The 16,440-nt window shown below is 42.9% G+C and overlaps 1 protein-coding gene across 8 annotated transcripts in view; it reads left to right on the forward strand.

The window, feature by feature from the left end:
* Window positions 1–16,440, forward strand: part of MICAL3 (microtubule associated monooxygenase, calponin and LIM domain containing 3) — a 261,040-nt gene that overhangs the window by 185,620 nt on the left and 58,980 nt on the right. For 5 of the 8 annotated variants that reach the window (XM_039545905.1, XM_039545912.1, XM_039545923.1 and 2 more), the window contains 2 exons: window positions 4,908–5,103; window positions 13,536–13,762. In XM_039545905.1, the coding sequence (XP_039401839.1) occupies window positions 4,908–5,103; window positions 13,536–13,762 (423 nt within the window). Of the gene's footprint in view, window positions 1–4,907; window positions 5,104–6,887; window positions 6,983–13,535; window positions 13,763–15,667; window positions 15,822–16,440 lie in introns of those variants that run through there. The other 3 variants (XM_039545944.1, XM_039545929.1, XM_039545936.1) reach the window with 3 other exon arrangements.

A 16,440-nucleotide genomic window follows, 5' to 3' on the forward strand; every position in this document is an offset into this window, starting at 1 on the left:
TGTCTCTTCCCTTATAGAAACAGCACCATTGTGGGACCTTTAATATAGTTCTGGCTGCCCTCATGGGTCCTCCGTTTGAGCACTTGGTAACTTCTAGAAGGAGGGCGGGTGAGTTGCAGGCTCTCATGGCAGGACCTCCATATATGTAATTTTTCAAGGATAAAGTCGACCTAAGGCCACTTAAAACTTTTTTGTCTAAAGTGGTTTAACCTTAACCAAACTCTATACTTACCTGTATTCTTTCCTAAACCACATTTGAATACAGAAGAGCAGTACCTTCATACATTGGATGTGAGATGCTGTTTGGTGCTCTACTTGGAGAGGACTAAACCATTTCCCCTTTGGGGTGGCACCATCATTATATAGTGTCGAAGGACAGTGGGGCTGAAGGGTGCAACCATCACCTCTTGGGTACGGCTAAACAAAATTCTCTGGCTTCGGTGCACTGGGCACACCCGCAGTTGAGTGGAATACATGATTGTACCCACACCTCAAAGAACAAAAGTTACAGGGCGCAGGGAAGTAACTGTTTTCCCCTTTGTGCATATGCATCACAGCAGGCTCCCTTATTTGTATTAGAGTAGCTCATAGAGGCCCCAACTGAGATTAGGCACCCCATGGTGCCAAGCACTGCACAGATAGAGTGGATTGACAGCCTCTGCCCCGAAGAACTTACTATCTAAACAGACAAGACAGACATAGGGAAGGAGGGGAAATGGCGGCATTACATGATTAATGAAAAAGAAAGCCCCACTCTAATACTGGATTGGTGTAATGGGGAAAAGAGGTAGGCAAGAAGAGGGTTGTTCTGCTTTGGAAAGGAGTTGTTTTTCCTCACACTCACCTGTCTCTTCACCCCTCAGCAGGTACTGTCTGAGGGGTTACCCCGACAACGCTTTATCAAGCTTGTGGGACTAAATAATTTATGTGGCTTGGTTTTTACTAGGTGGAGGAGGAAGGCAATGGAGAATGGGGAGGGACTGAATTGTCTCTCAGGAGGGGAAAGCTTTCAGAGGAGCTTCTCAAGCCCTAGTGTAACCACCTTTGTTTCTAAAATGGGGATGGAGAGGAAATATATCATGCAGGGGAGCAGGGCAAGGGGCACTTCAGCACAGGAATGTTATCTCTGGCCTTGTGTTCCTTTACAAGAGGCAGGCTGCATCAGGACTGAGATAAATAGGAGCCTCTGGCAGCTTTCACACCACAGCTAAGCAGGCTACCCTGTTAGAAAAAACAGTTCCCTTGAGATGATCTATGGGCTGTTCATAGCCAGCGGCCCTTCCAAAATGCAGAACTATAACATTTTCCTATTTAAGACATTGTTTGTGGCTGTTTGAGCTGATTCTTTGTGTGATGAGCTGGTTTTGGCTCTCAGATGGCTCCTGATGTTTGACTAATGAGAGAGTTTTTTCATGTTTCATCATATGCAGTCACGTTAGCCCCTTTCTGTGTTTGCAAGCAGCTTCCAGGCTTGACTTTGTGCAGCTCTGGTACATGAGGCAGGTGTGCTTGTGTCCTTAAAACTAAAGGCACAAGGTAAAATGGTAGATGGGGTTAACCAGTGTTCTCTGCAAGTACCCCCTGTTGGCAAGACTATAGAATAGTGTTGTTCAGGTGTGTGAGCAGATGTTTTGAACAGCAGTTTGACATCATCATGAACCATAAGGGTACAGCCCTCAGTGAGATAGAGGGTGTCACCAAGAAGCAAGTGTCCAAGACAGATTGAAATGTTCTTCTCCCTACTTTGCTCAGTAATGCAGCCCCTTGTGAATCCAACTGATGTGAGTCGATAGCCACCTTTCACCATTCTAGCTTCACTTAGACTTTTGGAGGATGGCCAGTGTAAGCCAAGCTGTTTGTGTTAATAGCACTCTGAGAGCTGTGAGCTGGAACTATTGCCCTTCTGGTTATTAACTACATAATGAGGCAAACAGCATGGAATCGGTTGGCATCTGTTCCATTTGTGCTTGGTGGTGAGCTTGACAGTGTCTTTTGCCCAAACAATGAAGACTGGCAGCGCCTTTTAGAAGCCCAGTAAACAAATCCTCTGTGCAAAGTGTGCCCGTCGAGAACAGAAGTCCCTGGCTGAGGCTGGCAATAAGTTGAGCTTGTTGGGTCAGTATCAAACTGCATGTTTTTTTTTAAGAAAAAGAAAATGGATGAATCTGGCCCATGATGCTCCTGAGTTGCACAGCTAAAAAGAACAAAATCAGTCTTACATTGGCAGTGTGTCTGAGAATGTTCTCCCTTCCTCCCTGAGACCCCCCAGCACACAACACCTGCCAGGCACGTAAACTATCTTGGCATAACCACACTCCTTTGTCTTACAGTTTAAAAGAGCTTTTATCCTTCCGATATCAGCCTTGTTCTGGAGACACTGCCACTGAATCACCTGGTCTATCCCTATGTATTGCTGCAGGGTTGGTTTAATTCTTCCTATACCGTCCCTGATGTGGTCATGGGGTGGGAGGGACAAGTCTCACTCGTATCCTGCACACGTGTTGGAGAGGTGGCTAGTGTGAGTTTCACTAGTGTGTATAAATGTCAGTGTGGTTCCTCCCCCGTCCTCCGCCCCATATTTATAGCTCATACTAAATTTATTTCTATCCCCACCGGCAATGAAATGAGCCATCCTTTCCGTAGTCCGTTAATCTGACTCTAGAAATGAGTCTCTGCGGCTTTTTTTTCTTTCTTCTGAGGAAGCTGACAAAACGTGAAGACTCTCAAGAAGAAAGAGTGAAATAAATCGCCAAGAGAAGGACTCTTCACCCTTCTTCCTTTCATCCTTTTTTCAATCTATAAACTTCATGGATACTTTGCTGGATACCCAGAGTGGGCCAGAACGAGAGGGCAAGCCAGAAACAGCCTGTGATAGCTGTGTGCATTGCGGGAAGCTGGGCCTAATTGGAATACACTGCAATCTGTGAAAGGGTCTAATGCAGAAGATAATCTCTCTCTTTGAGGATTTACTATACCCTGTATTTGCTCTCTATCACCTTGGTACTCTTCCATTACCCATAATCCAGTTCTCTTTCACATCAGCCAGGATTGGCAGATCAGCATTCCAGGTCAGATCCCCTGATGATGTGAACTCAGCGTTGGGGAATGTAACACTGATTACAAAAATAGTTCTGGCCGAGGTGGTATCACCATCTAGGCATCCCAGAGAGAGTGAAATGAAGCGTGAATCCTAGCCAAGTGTGCTATTCAGTTTTATTAATCTTTTAAAATTACTGACACAACATAAGACTATTGTTGCAGCAGCAAATTATAGAGAACAAAATATCCTTGGAAATGTAGGTTAATGCTCTGATCTTTTGCCTGTGGAGGCCTGTGTGGTTTGGGTCCTGTGAGAACATGGTAGTCCCAACCTAGTTTCTTGTGGACATTTGTCCACATTACAAAAGCAGCAGCAAATGTAGCATGATTCCTGGGGGGAAACCCCAAGAATGTTACAACAGAGGATGCTATAGATCCAAACTGAGGTTCATTGGCAGAGCTATGCAGGTGGGTCAGGGCTAGAATTGGTGAAGCTTTTGTATATCACTTGCCTGCAATTCTGCTTGATGAAGCAGTTTAACAGGCACTAATCCACCCAGGCCTGATTTCCAGAGGTGCTGAGCACCCACAGGTCCCATTGGCTTCAACTGGAACTCTGAGCACGTGGCACTTTTGGAATTCAGCCCCACAAGTGTTAGATCTCGATCAGCAGAGTTCTTTTTTACTGTGGAGAGCAGTAGGAAATGGATGGAGATGTGCTGAGCTGCAGCTGTGTTTAACCTGTGGCACTAAGTCTGGAATTTTCTCAGCTCCTCTGATGCCTTCCTTTGGTGCTTAATGATATAAGCACTTGATGGCATTGCTAGTGGGGTTCGTAATGGCTGCAATAACAGGCATCAGAATCAGTATTACGATACCAGCACTGTCATTGTTGGGACTGTGATTCCCAGTCTCTTGTCTTTTCCATACACACCTTTCCTGTTTTCACCCACCTGGTCGAGGTTCAGAGGTGTAGGTTCTTCCACTGAGCACTGCTTTTTAAATAGCCCTTGGAGCTGCTGTCTTTGAGATGGAGTGTTTTGCCCCATGCACAATCCTTGCGGTTTGCTGTGGTTAGGGGGAAGCAGTGAACCTCTTATCCAGCATCCTCCCCAACTCCCACAGTCCCACAAATTGTTCATCCAGGTTTCTCCTGCAGTCCCAGTTTTGTCACATACTGACAGGAAATCAGGTCAAGTCCAGAGAAAAACACATCTGAGGCATGAACCTGATGGCCTTGCACCAGGGAGCTTCCTACGGCAGGAGTGTCCCTTTGTCTCCCACATTTGAGACACTCCTTATGTAATGGTGCATGCTTCAGTCCCCATGGCAATGGCTTCACTGTCCCTTCTTGAATAGCGATCTCTGTGCCTGGCCTGACACGGCTCTGGCCATTGCAGCTACATTATTCTTGTTCCTCTCTCAACCAAGACATGTAACTTTTTGTTAGCATCCTTTGGCCAAAAGCATTAATCAGGGCCCACTTTGGAGTATTTCTCCTTCTCCAACCTGTAGGGGCTAATATGGTAATGGTATCAGGTCCTCTTTCACTTTATTCCCCTTTGGCCCTTTTTTTTTTTTAAATAATGGAGATATCCTATCTCCTAGAACTGGAAGGGACCTTGAAAGGTCATTGAGTCCAGCCCCCTGCCTTCACTAGCAGGACCAAGTACTGATTTTGCCCCAGATCCCTAAATGGCCCCCTCAAGGATTGAACTCACAACCCTGGGCTTAGCAGGCCAGTGCTCAAACCACTGAGCTATCCCTCCTCCCCTTTCTCACCCCACTGCTCCTTGCTCTGAATTTGTTTGCAAATATTCAAACCCAGTTCATCAGATTCATTGTTTGTTTACTGACTTATTCCTTAGGTCCTAATGTCAATGGATTGGAGGAGCCCAGCCTGGCCAAGAGGCTGCGTGGCACGCCTGAGCGCATTGAGCTGGAAAATTACCGGCTGTCACTGCAGCAGGAAGAGGAACTGGAAGAGGTTCCCGAGGAGACCCTGGCAGAGCATAACCTGAGCAGTGTACTAGACAAAGGAACAGAAGAGGACGTGCCCAGCAGGTTAGCACACATTGTACATGTGTCCCTGTATCCGCCCCAGCAGGCTTGTGTCTACTTGCTCTCATAGTGCCCTTTCCCATACACTTTACTGAGGCTCCCCTTTCTGGAGAGCTGATAGCCTCATCCGCACTTCAGAGAGGTATTTTATACTAGAGGTTCTGTTCTAAACCCCTATTTTGAGTCACTTAATAGTGTTCTGAAAAAGTTATTTCTTCTACTGAAATTTCTCATGCTCAGTCTTAGCTCAGAAAGGAATTTACTTTTTGGAAAATTTCATCTATAAACAACTGAGTCATTTGGGTGAACAGAACATGAGGTCAGAGGGGAGTGTTTTTTCAAAAAGCTTTTTGCTGCCTATTTTGCGCTCTGATAACTGAAAACCTTTTTTGGTTTAAAATTTCAAGTTGGACAGATACTTAGTCGTGATTGAGTGCCTTTGTCTGAGAGAGCTTGGCTTGAAGTAATAGCTATGGATAGCGTAAAACAGGATACTCCACGGGCATGTATGGTCATTTCTTCAGCTGCAAAATGGTACACCAGAGCGCTAGGGACTCAGTGCCCACAAATGTGGGCAAATGTCTCTCAGTAATTCCTGCAGCAGCAATTCAGTTTCATAAGGGATGAGCTGAACCTTTGCAGCCTCAGCGTCCTCCAGATAGTGTGGCTCTCTTACTTACTGTGAGCTCTGTTCCGTACCCTTTCATTGCAGCAAGAACTCTCCTGAACTGTTAACTCTTTGACCGTGCAACAGTTCTTACATTCTTAAAACTGCCACTGTAAACTCAGGTAATGATATAGCTGATGGCTAAAGCCCAGATCCAACAATACAATTACATGCATGCTTAACTTGAAACACATGTATAGCCCTACGTGTCTAGTTGCCTACCTCAATTATACAGGTGAAACTGACTTCAGCTGGGCTACTCGAGACCATAAAATTAAGCACATTTATAAGTCTTTGCAGGATCAGGGCCTGGGTGCATTCTGGGGTGAGCAAATGACAGGAGTCCCATAAGATGCAAATAGAAGAGGCAGCAACTGGATATTTGACACTATCTAGCCTTACTAGTCTTCAGTAGTCCTGAGGCATCCTTATCTTAAAAGCTCTGAACAGGTTTGAACTAGGATGAGTAAATACCTGATGTCCTGTGCTGTTTCCTTTACTAGAATAATGACGGTGTTTATTAATTATTTTAGGAAGTTCTCAACAAGATCTTATTTTGATATAATTTATTTATTTGAGATGTTGTCTAGTGGCCTAGTTGGATGTTCTCTGCAGTTTAATGTGCTAGACTTGAGATATGTTCATATTCTCTGTCCCTATCCCAGCCCACTGCTCAGATATAATAAATAATGTTGCTATTGTTTATATTAACACTAATAATAATATAAGTGTAGCTTTTATAGTACTTATTAGATCTGAAAGTACTAACCAGAGTTCACTAGCCTGGAGCTATATTATTATTGGCCATGACTTCATCAGATCACATAAATTAAGAATAGTTGGGCCTGGTCAGTACTTGGATCAGAAACCTCCCAAGGAAAAAGGAGTCAATGGAACCAAGTGTTATCTTTGGCATCTCAGGCGTCAGCTGCTATTTCACCTCCTCCAGATCTGTGCACACTTTTCTCCCTCTCTCCTCCGCACCCATTTTTTATTTAGAATTCTGTCACACTCCCCTTTTTGTATGTTGACTTAAATTTGTATTTTTTAAGTTAAACTTTCTCTGAGGGGTGAAAAAAAGGTAAATATTATTTTTGGACTTATAAAATCTCTCTCTCAGATGTCCTTGGGCACCTGGACCAAGATTTCACAACAATAACTGTAATTTGCTGGCAAAGGTCAAACCAAATACATTCCTCCTATGACAGATTCATCATCACTACCCTGGGCAATAAGTGAAGTTAATATGCACACATCCACAAATGTAGTAATAATCGTATGTAACACTTCTGTAGTATGTTTCACAGTCAAAGCATTTTAAAACATTATGAGATTAATCCCCATAAAAGGGCAAAATACTTGGCATCTGAACAATAAGAGAAGTAAATTCCAAGCTGACATCCCACTAGTCTCAAGCCACTCTAGGGACAGCTAATGAAAGTACCTTTGCATAATCTTAAATAACACAATTGTGCATAGAGGGGGAAACTGTTTCTAAGGTAGCCAGCCAGGACCTAATCATTGTTGGACTTCTGCAGAATAATAGCCACACCTTGACTCACATTCAGAACTAAATAAGATACCCACACAATCTTTGGAGAGCATGTGCAGATTTTAATGTAAGATACATTCAAAGTAATTTACATTTTCTTCATCCTGTTTGTGTGGGCCATTCACAGTTAGATTATCCCTTCCAGATGAAGGATCTGTGCTAAGCAGTTGCTCCAAAGTGTGGTGCTCATTCCACTCTGAGGCACCAACGTGTCAACGGCAGGTCTGTATTCAAACATCCCAGCACCCTAAAGGCTCGAGGGGCATTATCCTTAAAGAGAACGTGCAGTTAAAGTGGGTGCTGTTCATACAGTGTCCCACCTTTGAGCTGAGGCCATCGTGGTGAAATACTCTCTCATCGCTGTAGCTAGCCACTCCAGGTTAGGGTTGAACCATATTGCGAGATATAATGGAGGCAGCTGGCACTGTCACTCTATTCTGAGTCTGCACGGTGGAGGATGATAGTCTCCAGCACTAAATTTGCATAGATGCATTTTTAAGAGGTATCTGCCTGAATATTTGAGTCTCTCTGTCAAGTCATCCAGCTCTTTTACTCTGATCACTGGTTAACAGAAAAAAGGTCCCAGCTGGGTGGCCCAGAACTACCAGCTTGAAAGGTAGCTCTGTCTCCTTTCACCCACTCAGCCTCTTGTGTGTTTAACCTTTGAGTACTGAGAAACAAGTGTGGAGCAGATCAATGCTGGAGAAGGTAAAGTGAGCTGTGGAGTGAAGAATTTACACTGTGAATATTACATGAGATAAACAGGCTGGCTGAAGAACACATCTTGATCCACGGAGTAGTCATGGCAACAGCTTCAGCAACAGTAAATTTTATTGACAGCGCACTAAAAACCCAGCAGGCGACACCTGTCAGATTTATTTCTGTACTGAAGAGGAGGAAAGTGTGCTATTAATCAGAGGAGGGAATAAAGACCACTTTTTTTATCTCTCTGAGAGCATCTGTATAAAGCCATTGGAATATGCTAAAACCTCTTGGGAGCTTGCTGTATGCCAGAGCTCAGCATATATTTACGATCTGATTCATCATTTACCTTGTGAAAGAAGGGACAGTGAGTTAAAAATAACATTTAATTTCTGCTGTCGAACGCAGGATTATAACATTTGCATTATATATCGTACAAAAAACACATGTTGTAACTTTGAAAATTGTCATGAAAACACACTGGACCATGCACAGAATCTACCTGGATACCCCATACTGTGATGAGGAAAAAACAATCGTATCTTTTATACATTTTATTTATTTCCGTCTGTCAGCAAGTATTCTCCTCAGGCAAGTGAGTGAATAAAATTTTGCAAGGATGCATTAGAGCAAGATTAAGGTTAGGTTTTTATTGCACAAAAATAGGAAATGATAATCCTCAAGGTAACCTGAACTCTTTCCCTGGAGTTATGTGCATCTATAATTATAAGAAAAATTGTGTTGCAATGTAGTACTTGCTAGGAGAGTGTCTTTGCCCCAACTGTGTGATCATGTAATGAAAGCCTGCACGTCAGGGACAGAGTTAAGGTTGATGTAGAAGTTATGCATTCCAGACTTGTATAGACTTTAAATCCCAGGCTTTTTTATGTTTCAGCTGATTCGTTTTCAGCCCTCACTTTTATTGTCTGGCAACAGCAACTCTGTGACTGCTCATCTTACCACTTACGCACTTTATTAATGGTAAAGATTACATTACAAATAAACAGCGAATACATAACACCATTCTGGCAAGAGTACATCAAACACTGTAAAATCTAGTGTAGATGGTGCAGAACAGAAGAAGGCAGCCAAGTGAGAAAATGTCAAATGAAAGATTGTTTGTGAGAAATCCATTCCAGGAAGAAGTTGAACCAAGGACTTTTTGTATCCAAAAGCAGTGAGGTTACCTATTGAACCAAAGGTGAATGGGCATTTTCTGTGAGCAGTAATCTCGAATGAGCCCTTTTATGTAAAAGTGACTGCCCTAAGTATCAGTTTGTTAAACACTGCTGTTGCTGTCACACACACACAACAAAAATAGAACACACCAGGTATCCTCTGATCACTCACCCGAGTTTTAACCAAGCCTGAACTATTTTGCTCCTTGAATCAGATGAGATTGTGCCTGTTTACGTCTATGTGGCAAGCATCCCGGCATTGCACTCCTTTTCTCATAAATATCATAAAAACACAAGATCTAGTCCCTGAGTTTATTCTCGGTGAAATCCTTGTTTCAGTGACAAAAATAACTTTTAATTATTTTTCTCCCAGTAGCGCTAACATATAAACAACATTCTATGCCATCCTGAGCAGCATCAACAGAAACGTGTACTATATTCCAAACAGTTACTCAGGCAAACTCATCAAAACCACCGAGATTCACACATGCCACCGAAGGCATGATTTGAAGGCACTGGGATTGCACCTGAGTAACTGAGGGCCTAATGTAGCTCGCAGAACTTTTATTACAGGTGATGCGTAAGAAGGGTATGTAACCCAACTCAATTCTCAGACCTCAGGCCAAGATTCATAGGGGATTGGCAGTTGGAAAAAATGTCTTGACTTGTAAACTGAGTCAGTTTGATACAGAAATCAGAGAGAGACAAAATGAAGCCTCACAATGACACTTTTACAGTCTCCTGTTGAGTCAGAACTAACATTTGAATTGCAGTTTATTGTCCCATAATGTATTAATGCTGGAATGCACTTAAATGTCAGTAGCACAGATTTTATCCCAGACAAAAATATCCTTGTTAAACTACAGTTAGTCATATGCTTATATCAATAACATTAGGATAGCAACCTTATTAGAACACTGAATGGACAAAACATTAAAAGACCATGACATACTAGTCTTAAATTCTAGTTTAAACAACTATAAACATTTAAAAGTATGAGAACTTCAAATTAACATAGAATTTCCTGCCCTTCTAATTTTTAATGAGTTTTTTTAAAATGCAGATATGAATTTATAAACTTAACTCCATCTTGAGTTTAAGTCAAGGAGTTTGTCCTTTTTTCATATGAACTGATCAAAATATACCAGGATGCTTCAACTGCGAACTGGGTCCTGTGGAGTTTGTATATGTGAGGTGAGAAGAAACTGTCAAGGTCTGCTGGATTAACTGGTGCAGTTTGCAAAGTCCTTGCCCTTGGGTCTTATAAGTCTATTGCAGTGGGTGTGCATGTCTTGCGGGGTACTTCCCAGATGGACAGAGCTTGAAAGTTACCCTACACATTCCCACAAGGGTAGGACCACTGACCGCTCAGTCCTTGAACTGGTCAGCTTTTGTAAACTTTCCAAAGTACATTGGATCCAGGGCCGAGTTTATAAAGGTTGCCAGAAGCTGCCAGAGCCTTATTTTTCCTAAAAAGGGTGTATATTTAGGAAATGTGAGAAGAAACTTGCAAACAACACCAAATAAGCAGGTGATGTTAAGGATTTTCTGTGGCACACAGGCGTCTCCACTGACCTTTGACAATCTTTCTGCAGGGTGAACCAAATCTGTACCTAGCACAAGATCATGGATATAGTCAACTTTATAAAATTAGTCTGGTTTCTTGCAAAGTTTAAGTTTGCTAAACAGAGCACTCAGATGTTCCTATTAGGTGAAAAACTCCAAGGATAAGAATCCCAACTTCTCAGATAGAATCCACTGTATAAGGTCTTATCACTTGCTCTTTAGTTAAACAAGTTTGAAATTTCCAGGTAAATCCATATTTGGTAGCAGGATGTGACAATGCATTAAGAGCCTGATCCAGTTGCTATTGAAATAAATGGAAAGATTCCCTAAGACTTTTTTTTTAAGTTGGCATAACTCCTACTGAATGATTCTTCAGAAATAGCTTCTCCAGTTCACCTCACATTTGTCAACTAATCTGTAGTCACAGATGAAGTTTGTAAAATCTGTAGTGCATAGGACCTCTCTTGAGGAATTTGGACATGGGAGAAAATTAGCTTTAGTATGGTAATATTGATATAACCTCAACTCTGGAAAAATTCTCATCACTCCCTAGTACCTCTAGCTTTTAAATCATATAAAGAGCATATGTGTGACCAGCTGAAAAGTTAAGGATTATTCCCATTGAATCTTACACTCAGGATGAGTTTTCTATCTATTTAGCATATATAAACTTGCTGTATGTTAGTACAGATATTCCTCTCCCGCTATACATTTAGATGAGTGTTCCTTTCTGAACTCATCAGTTCAAATCTACAGAAGTGCATTTCAGCTATTTTATTTCTTTCAGTGCATTTCTTGAGAGCTCGGTGCAGATGTAAATTAAAGCAGGCTTGGAGTTACTTGAGCATAAGTGTTTGAACAAATTCTTGAGTTGAAAATGTATCTTTTCTTGTCTGGATAACTCCAAAAATGGCAAATGTATCTATGAAACTTGCCAATAAATTCCCTTCCTTGCTGGTAAAAAAGCACGAAAGATTTCAGCCTAAAAGATCATTTTTTAGAAAACGGGTTCCTGGAAAAATTGGGTTGAAAATGGGAGGAGTGCCTTCTCAACATTTAACTATCTGCCAGTACCTAGAGGTTATAATCAAAGAGTGACACTTGTTGTATCTTTCACTTACAAAGTCAAGCCTTCTCCTAACAAGCAATTAGGAGAATACTTAGTGGGACTCTCAAGCAAAACCAGTGAATGTTTCACGAAGGAAGCCTTGTAATGTGGAATTCATAGAATATCAGGGTTGGAAGGGACCCCAGGAGGCCATCTAGTCCAGCCCCCTGCTCAAAGCAGGATCAATCCCTCCTTTAAAGAGGGGATGGCTGTCAAAAATGGGCCATACTGATATACATGTTTGTTTCCCACACAGTGATTTACAGACTTTGCTATGAGAGTAGTGGGGTTGATAGTTATTCTCATGCTGTTACCTATAGTTTTTTGCCCATCCACCCTATACATATGTGCGGATGGGCAAGAAACTATAGGTAACAGCATGAGAATAACTATCCTGTGTTCATGTGATACTACTGCTTAAGATCCTGGAAAGTGTATGTAATTGTGCACTGCTCTCTGGCTATCTTTATCTTACCTGCTGCGTCCTTTATATGTACCATGATGGCCTGATAATTCTAGGACTGTGTGCATATTCTTTTCAACATTCACTGATTGTCAGGCAAAAATGGAAAAGTATAAGTAATATAGTTCCCCAGATCTTCCTGCGAGCTCCCCACCAAGCAACAAAACTTCCCAGCATCTTAAACCCAGCGGCAATCTCACACCCCCCCACACACGCCATCAAGAGACATAATCTCCCCATATGCTGTCCCTCCCAAACTCTCTCTCACACCCAAATCCTCAAGAGAATGTGGAAACCACCAGATCACCACCTTCTTGCTGAACCCACTTGCACTCAGATACTGTGATAATGAGTATCATATAAGAACCTAGAGCAGTGGTTCTCAACCTATTTACCATTGTGGGCCGCATATGCACCTCTCTGTGTTATGTGGGCTGCATCCACACACTATATATACTACCTGTATGGCCCTGAGGATGTCACATGAGCTGCAGCTATATGCTGATTGGGCTGCCCGCCTGGCCTGTGGGTTAAGAACCACTGACCTAGAGAGACAAGGTGGGTGAGATACATTTATAACCTTGCTAGATGCTAAAATTCACAGTCTTAATAAAGACATTGGATTTATGGCTTATTACAATAATCTGTAAACCACGAATCCCCCTTTTTGTCCTATGACTACAAAGGGTGTTAACTGGCCACTTCACCTTGAATAAACTTCATCAGCTAAACTATGTGTTCGATCTTGTATTTAGCTCCGAGTATCTTTTCCAGACCTGAAGAAGAGCTCTATGCAGCTCCAAAGCTTGTCTCTCTCAACAATAGAAGTTGGTCCGATAATAGATATTACCTCACCCACCTTGTCACTCTAATATCCTGGGACTTACACAGCTACAACAGCACTGCATATAAGAACATAGTCAGATCTCCACAACTACCCTTCCTCTGGCTCCCCTTTATTAAAAGGAACTAGATCCAGTACCTTTTCGTTGTTGGATCTACCTACAGCCTCTGCATCACGCTCCTTTGACCTGAACCACTATTCCTAAAATAGTGCAATGAAATGTTGAAAGCAGAAGGAGAAAATATGGTTTCCATTACACGTACTATAGTTTGTACTGAAGTTTTGCCAGCCATATATAAACTCAGCTAAGATGCATCATTAATTGACTTTTCTGTTTTGTTTTTATTCTTTACAGTAGTTCAGAATCTGAGATGGAGGAGGAGGAGGAAGAGGAGGAGGAGGAACCGGGGCAGCCACAGCTGCCCACCTCAGACCTGGGAGGTGTGCCGTGGAAAGAGGCTGTGCGAATCCATGCTCTTCTGAAGGGAAAGAGCGAGGAAGAGCTTGAAAGTCAGAAAAACCACGAGGCTGAAGACCGGGAAGAGGAGGAGGAAGAAGAGGAGGACGAAGAGTCTAGTGAAGGTTAGAAAAAGATCGGTTTATATTTTCCTTCTGCTATGCAGGCAGGGCAAGCCGAGCCAAACACCCATGTTCAGCACAGAGTGGGGTTGGACCGGCACCCCTATGATCAGATGAGTTAGATCACACCTTATTCTTCTCAGGAAAACCATTGAGGGCTGATGGGGAAGCAGTGAATCGGGGTGGGATGGAAGAGGTTCTTAGGAGGCTATATTGATGGAAGGGAACCAGTGAAGGAACGGAGTCAAAGGGCACATGCACACTGCAGCTGGGAGCGTGCCTCCCAGCGTGGGTAGATGGACGTGCTAGCTCTGCTTGAGCTAGCACATGAAAAATGGCAGTGTCTGGGCGGGTTTGGCAGCTAGCCTGAGCTGCAGCCCATGTTACCCCCGGCTACCCTGCTATTCTTAGTGCACTAGCTCGGGCAGAGCAACGCATGTCTGTCTGTCTGCGCTGGGAAACGCAATCCCAGCTTCAGTGTAGATGTACCCAAAGAGTGTCAAACCAAAGGCCGTCTTATCTTTCGTATCAGTTTTTTCTTTTTATCCTTGCATTTAACATTGCTTTGTATTTGTAAGTGAATGTAGTGCTGATAAATGATGCTAGGTTGACCACATCAGAGACAGAAGATCTCTCTCTTCAGGGCAGTTACAGCACTAGTAACAGCACAGTACACTTCCCATATACTGTCATAACAGTGGGCCTCAACCAGCCACAGTACCTTACCCCTCTCCCCAGTATAGCCTGATAAGAGAGATGGGTTTAATTCTTGTCTCCACTAGCTCTGGACTCAGTACTCTGATTGGCTCAATATATTCCGATGTTTGGTTCAGAGTGCTAGAAGGGGGGCACTTTATGCCTGAATGCAGGGTGCAGCCAGAGTGCAGAAGATACTTTCCCCTGGGTGGAGCCTACTTGTACCATAATGGTCTAACCCAGGCAAGTGATTCTCTTGCTGGTTCCCCTCTGAGTAACTCTCAGCTTTGTGATAATTGTGCTATTTTCTCACTGGTTTTAGGGGAATCAGATTTGGATTTGGCCCTGTGTTCTCTAGCCAGCAAGGTCTGCAGGTGCTGCAGAGGCAGCGCATTCAGCCTTGGGGAGAAAGGGGTGCCTCACATCACCCAGCAGTAACCCTCTATGGCCAATATTAATGGGACCCCAGGAGAAGCAGTATCCAGCTCTCCTAAGCCAGCAGGAGACACTACACAATATGCAGCCTGAGTTGAATTCCTGTGCTCTCCAGGATGTTTCTATTCCAGCTCTGAGTGTTTCTTTATGAAAAGAGTGGGGAAAAGTTATGGAACGAATTCCTCCCCTGCACCTCTTTAGTAAGTCATAATCATACTGAGCTTGTTTTGGAAACGGGTATCTTTGCCGTGCTTCACCGCCATTCCAAATGGTGACTGGATCTTACCTTTCAAAACATGACTTGGGTACTTGCATTTCCCCTTTGCTTTCACAAGAGCTACCAGACTACAAAGACCTGCTTCATAAAGGCCATTGGCCATGTAATGTTGACAGTATGAGGAGAGGTCCGTTTATGCTGGGCCTCGGTGGCAATCCTGTTCAGGTGTCATTTGGTGTGGGAGATGGCCTTTTAACTAGGTGGTTTGGCTATATTTTTCCACATGGAAACTGGAACTCTGTAGCTGAAGTCTCTGTCAGAACCAAGACCGCGGTTTAAGTATAGTAATATGCATGTTGTTTATCAGTCTACTAAATTGTGACGTTCCCAGACCTCTGTCCAGTGGAGTTTGCCTATCAAACAGGGAGCTTTGAGTACAGTAAGTCTTACTGGATTTCCAGATAATCACTCTTCGCTTTCTGATTCTCTGTCCTTTCCCTCTATTATTTGTGTGTGCGCATCTGATGCTATATGTGGGGGTTTGGCTCCCCCTGCTGTAGAGGGAGAGTATTACCCTTGGGCGAGAGAGCTCCAGCAAGGCCTCTGGCTTCAACGTCTCTCAAATGAAGAGGACACGGGTACTTTTAAAGGTACCCTTGTGCCATCACCACTTTCATTTGCTCTCAGGTGGAACTGATATTTTAAAGAGCAGGTCCCACATGAAAAGATTTTCTCTTTTTAGTAAATTGCATTTACCAACTCTCTCGAGGTTGATTCACGAATTACTGACTTCTTCTCATGATCCAAGTATGGGCACTGCTTGGCTGTACCACATTTTTTACTGTTCTTTGTGTGGGAGGGCAGGAAAAGCTAGATCTACTCCAGAGAGCACTGAGACACTTCAAGCAACTGTAAAAATACCTGAAATGAATCTGATCACTTCCTGCTTGGCTAGATGCACTGTTTCCCATAAGGCACTGTGTTGCCATTTTTGTTTTGATGTTTACTTTCCTGGAGTATCGGGCTTCAACAGTATGTTCATTCTTGCTACATTGACATTGCTCATATGAGCCAGGACATGTGAGACTAAAGGGTGAGTTCTTTCACCCAAATGAATGGGTGCACTAGAGAGCCAGGGTTGCATGTCTTTTTTTGTAGCTGATTGCTTTTATAGTATACTTCCTTTATTTTATAGTTCCTGTTTTGCCTGAAACTAATTTTAGTATTTTAATGCAACATATGCATCATTCTGAAATATTTTGGGGGGCATAAGAGAAAATCATATGGGAAAATATCAACCTCTTTCTTTCCTCTTTTGAAAATTATACATACA

Source organism: Mauremys reevesii, linkage group 1 (genome assembly GCF_016161935.1).
Source record: "Mauremys reevesii isolate NIE-2019 linkage group 1, ASM1616193v1, whole genome shotgun sequence".
In the NCBI taxonomy this organism is placed as follows: domain Eukaryota; kingdom Metazoa; phylum Chordata; order Testudines; family Geoemydidae; genus Mauremys; species Mauremys reevesii.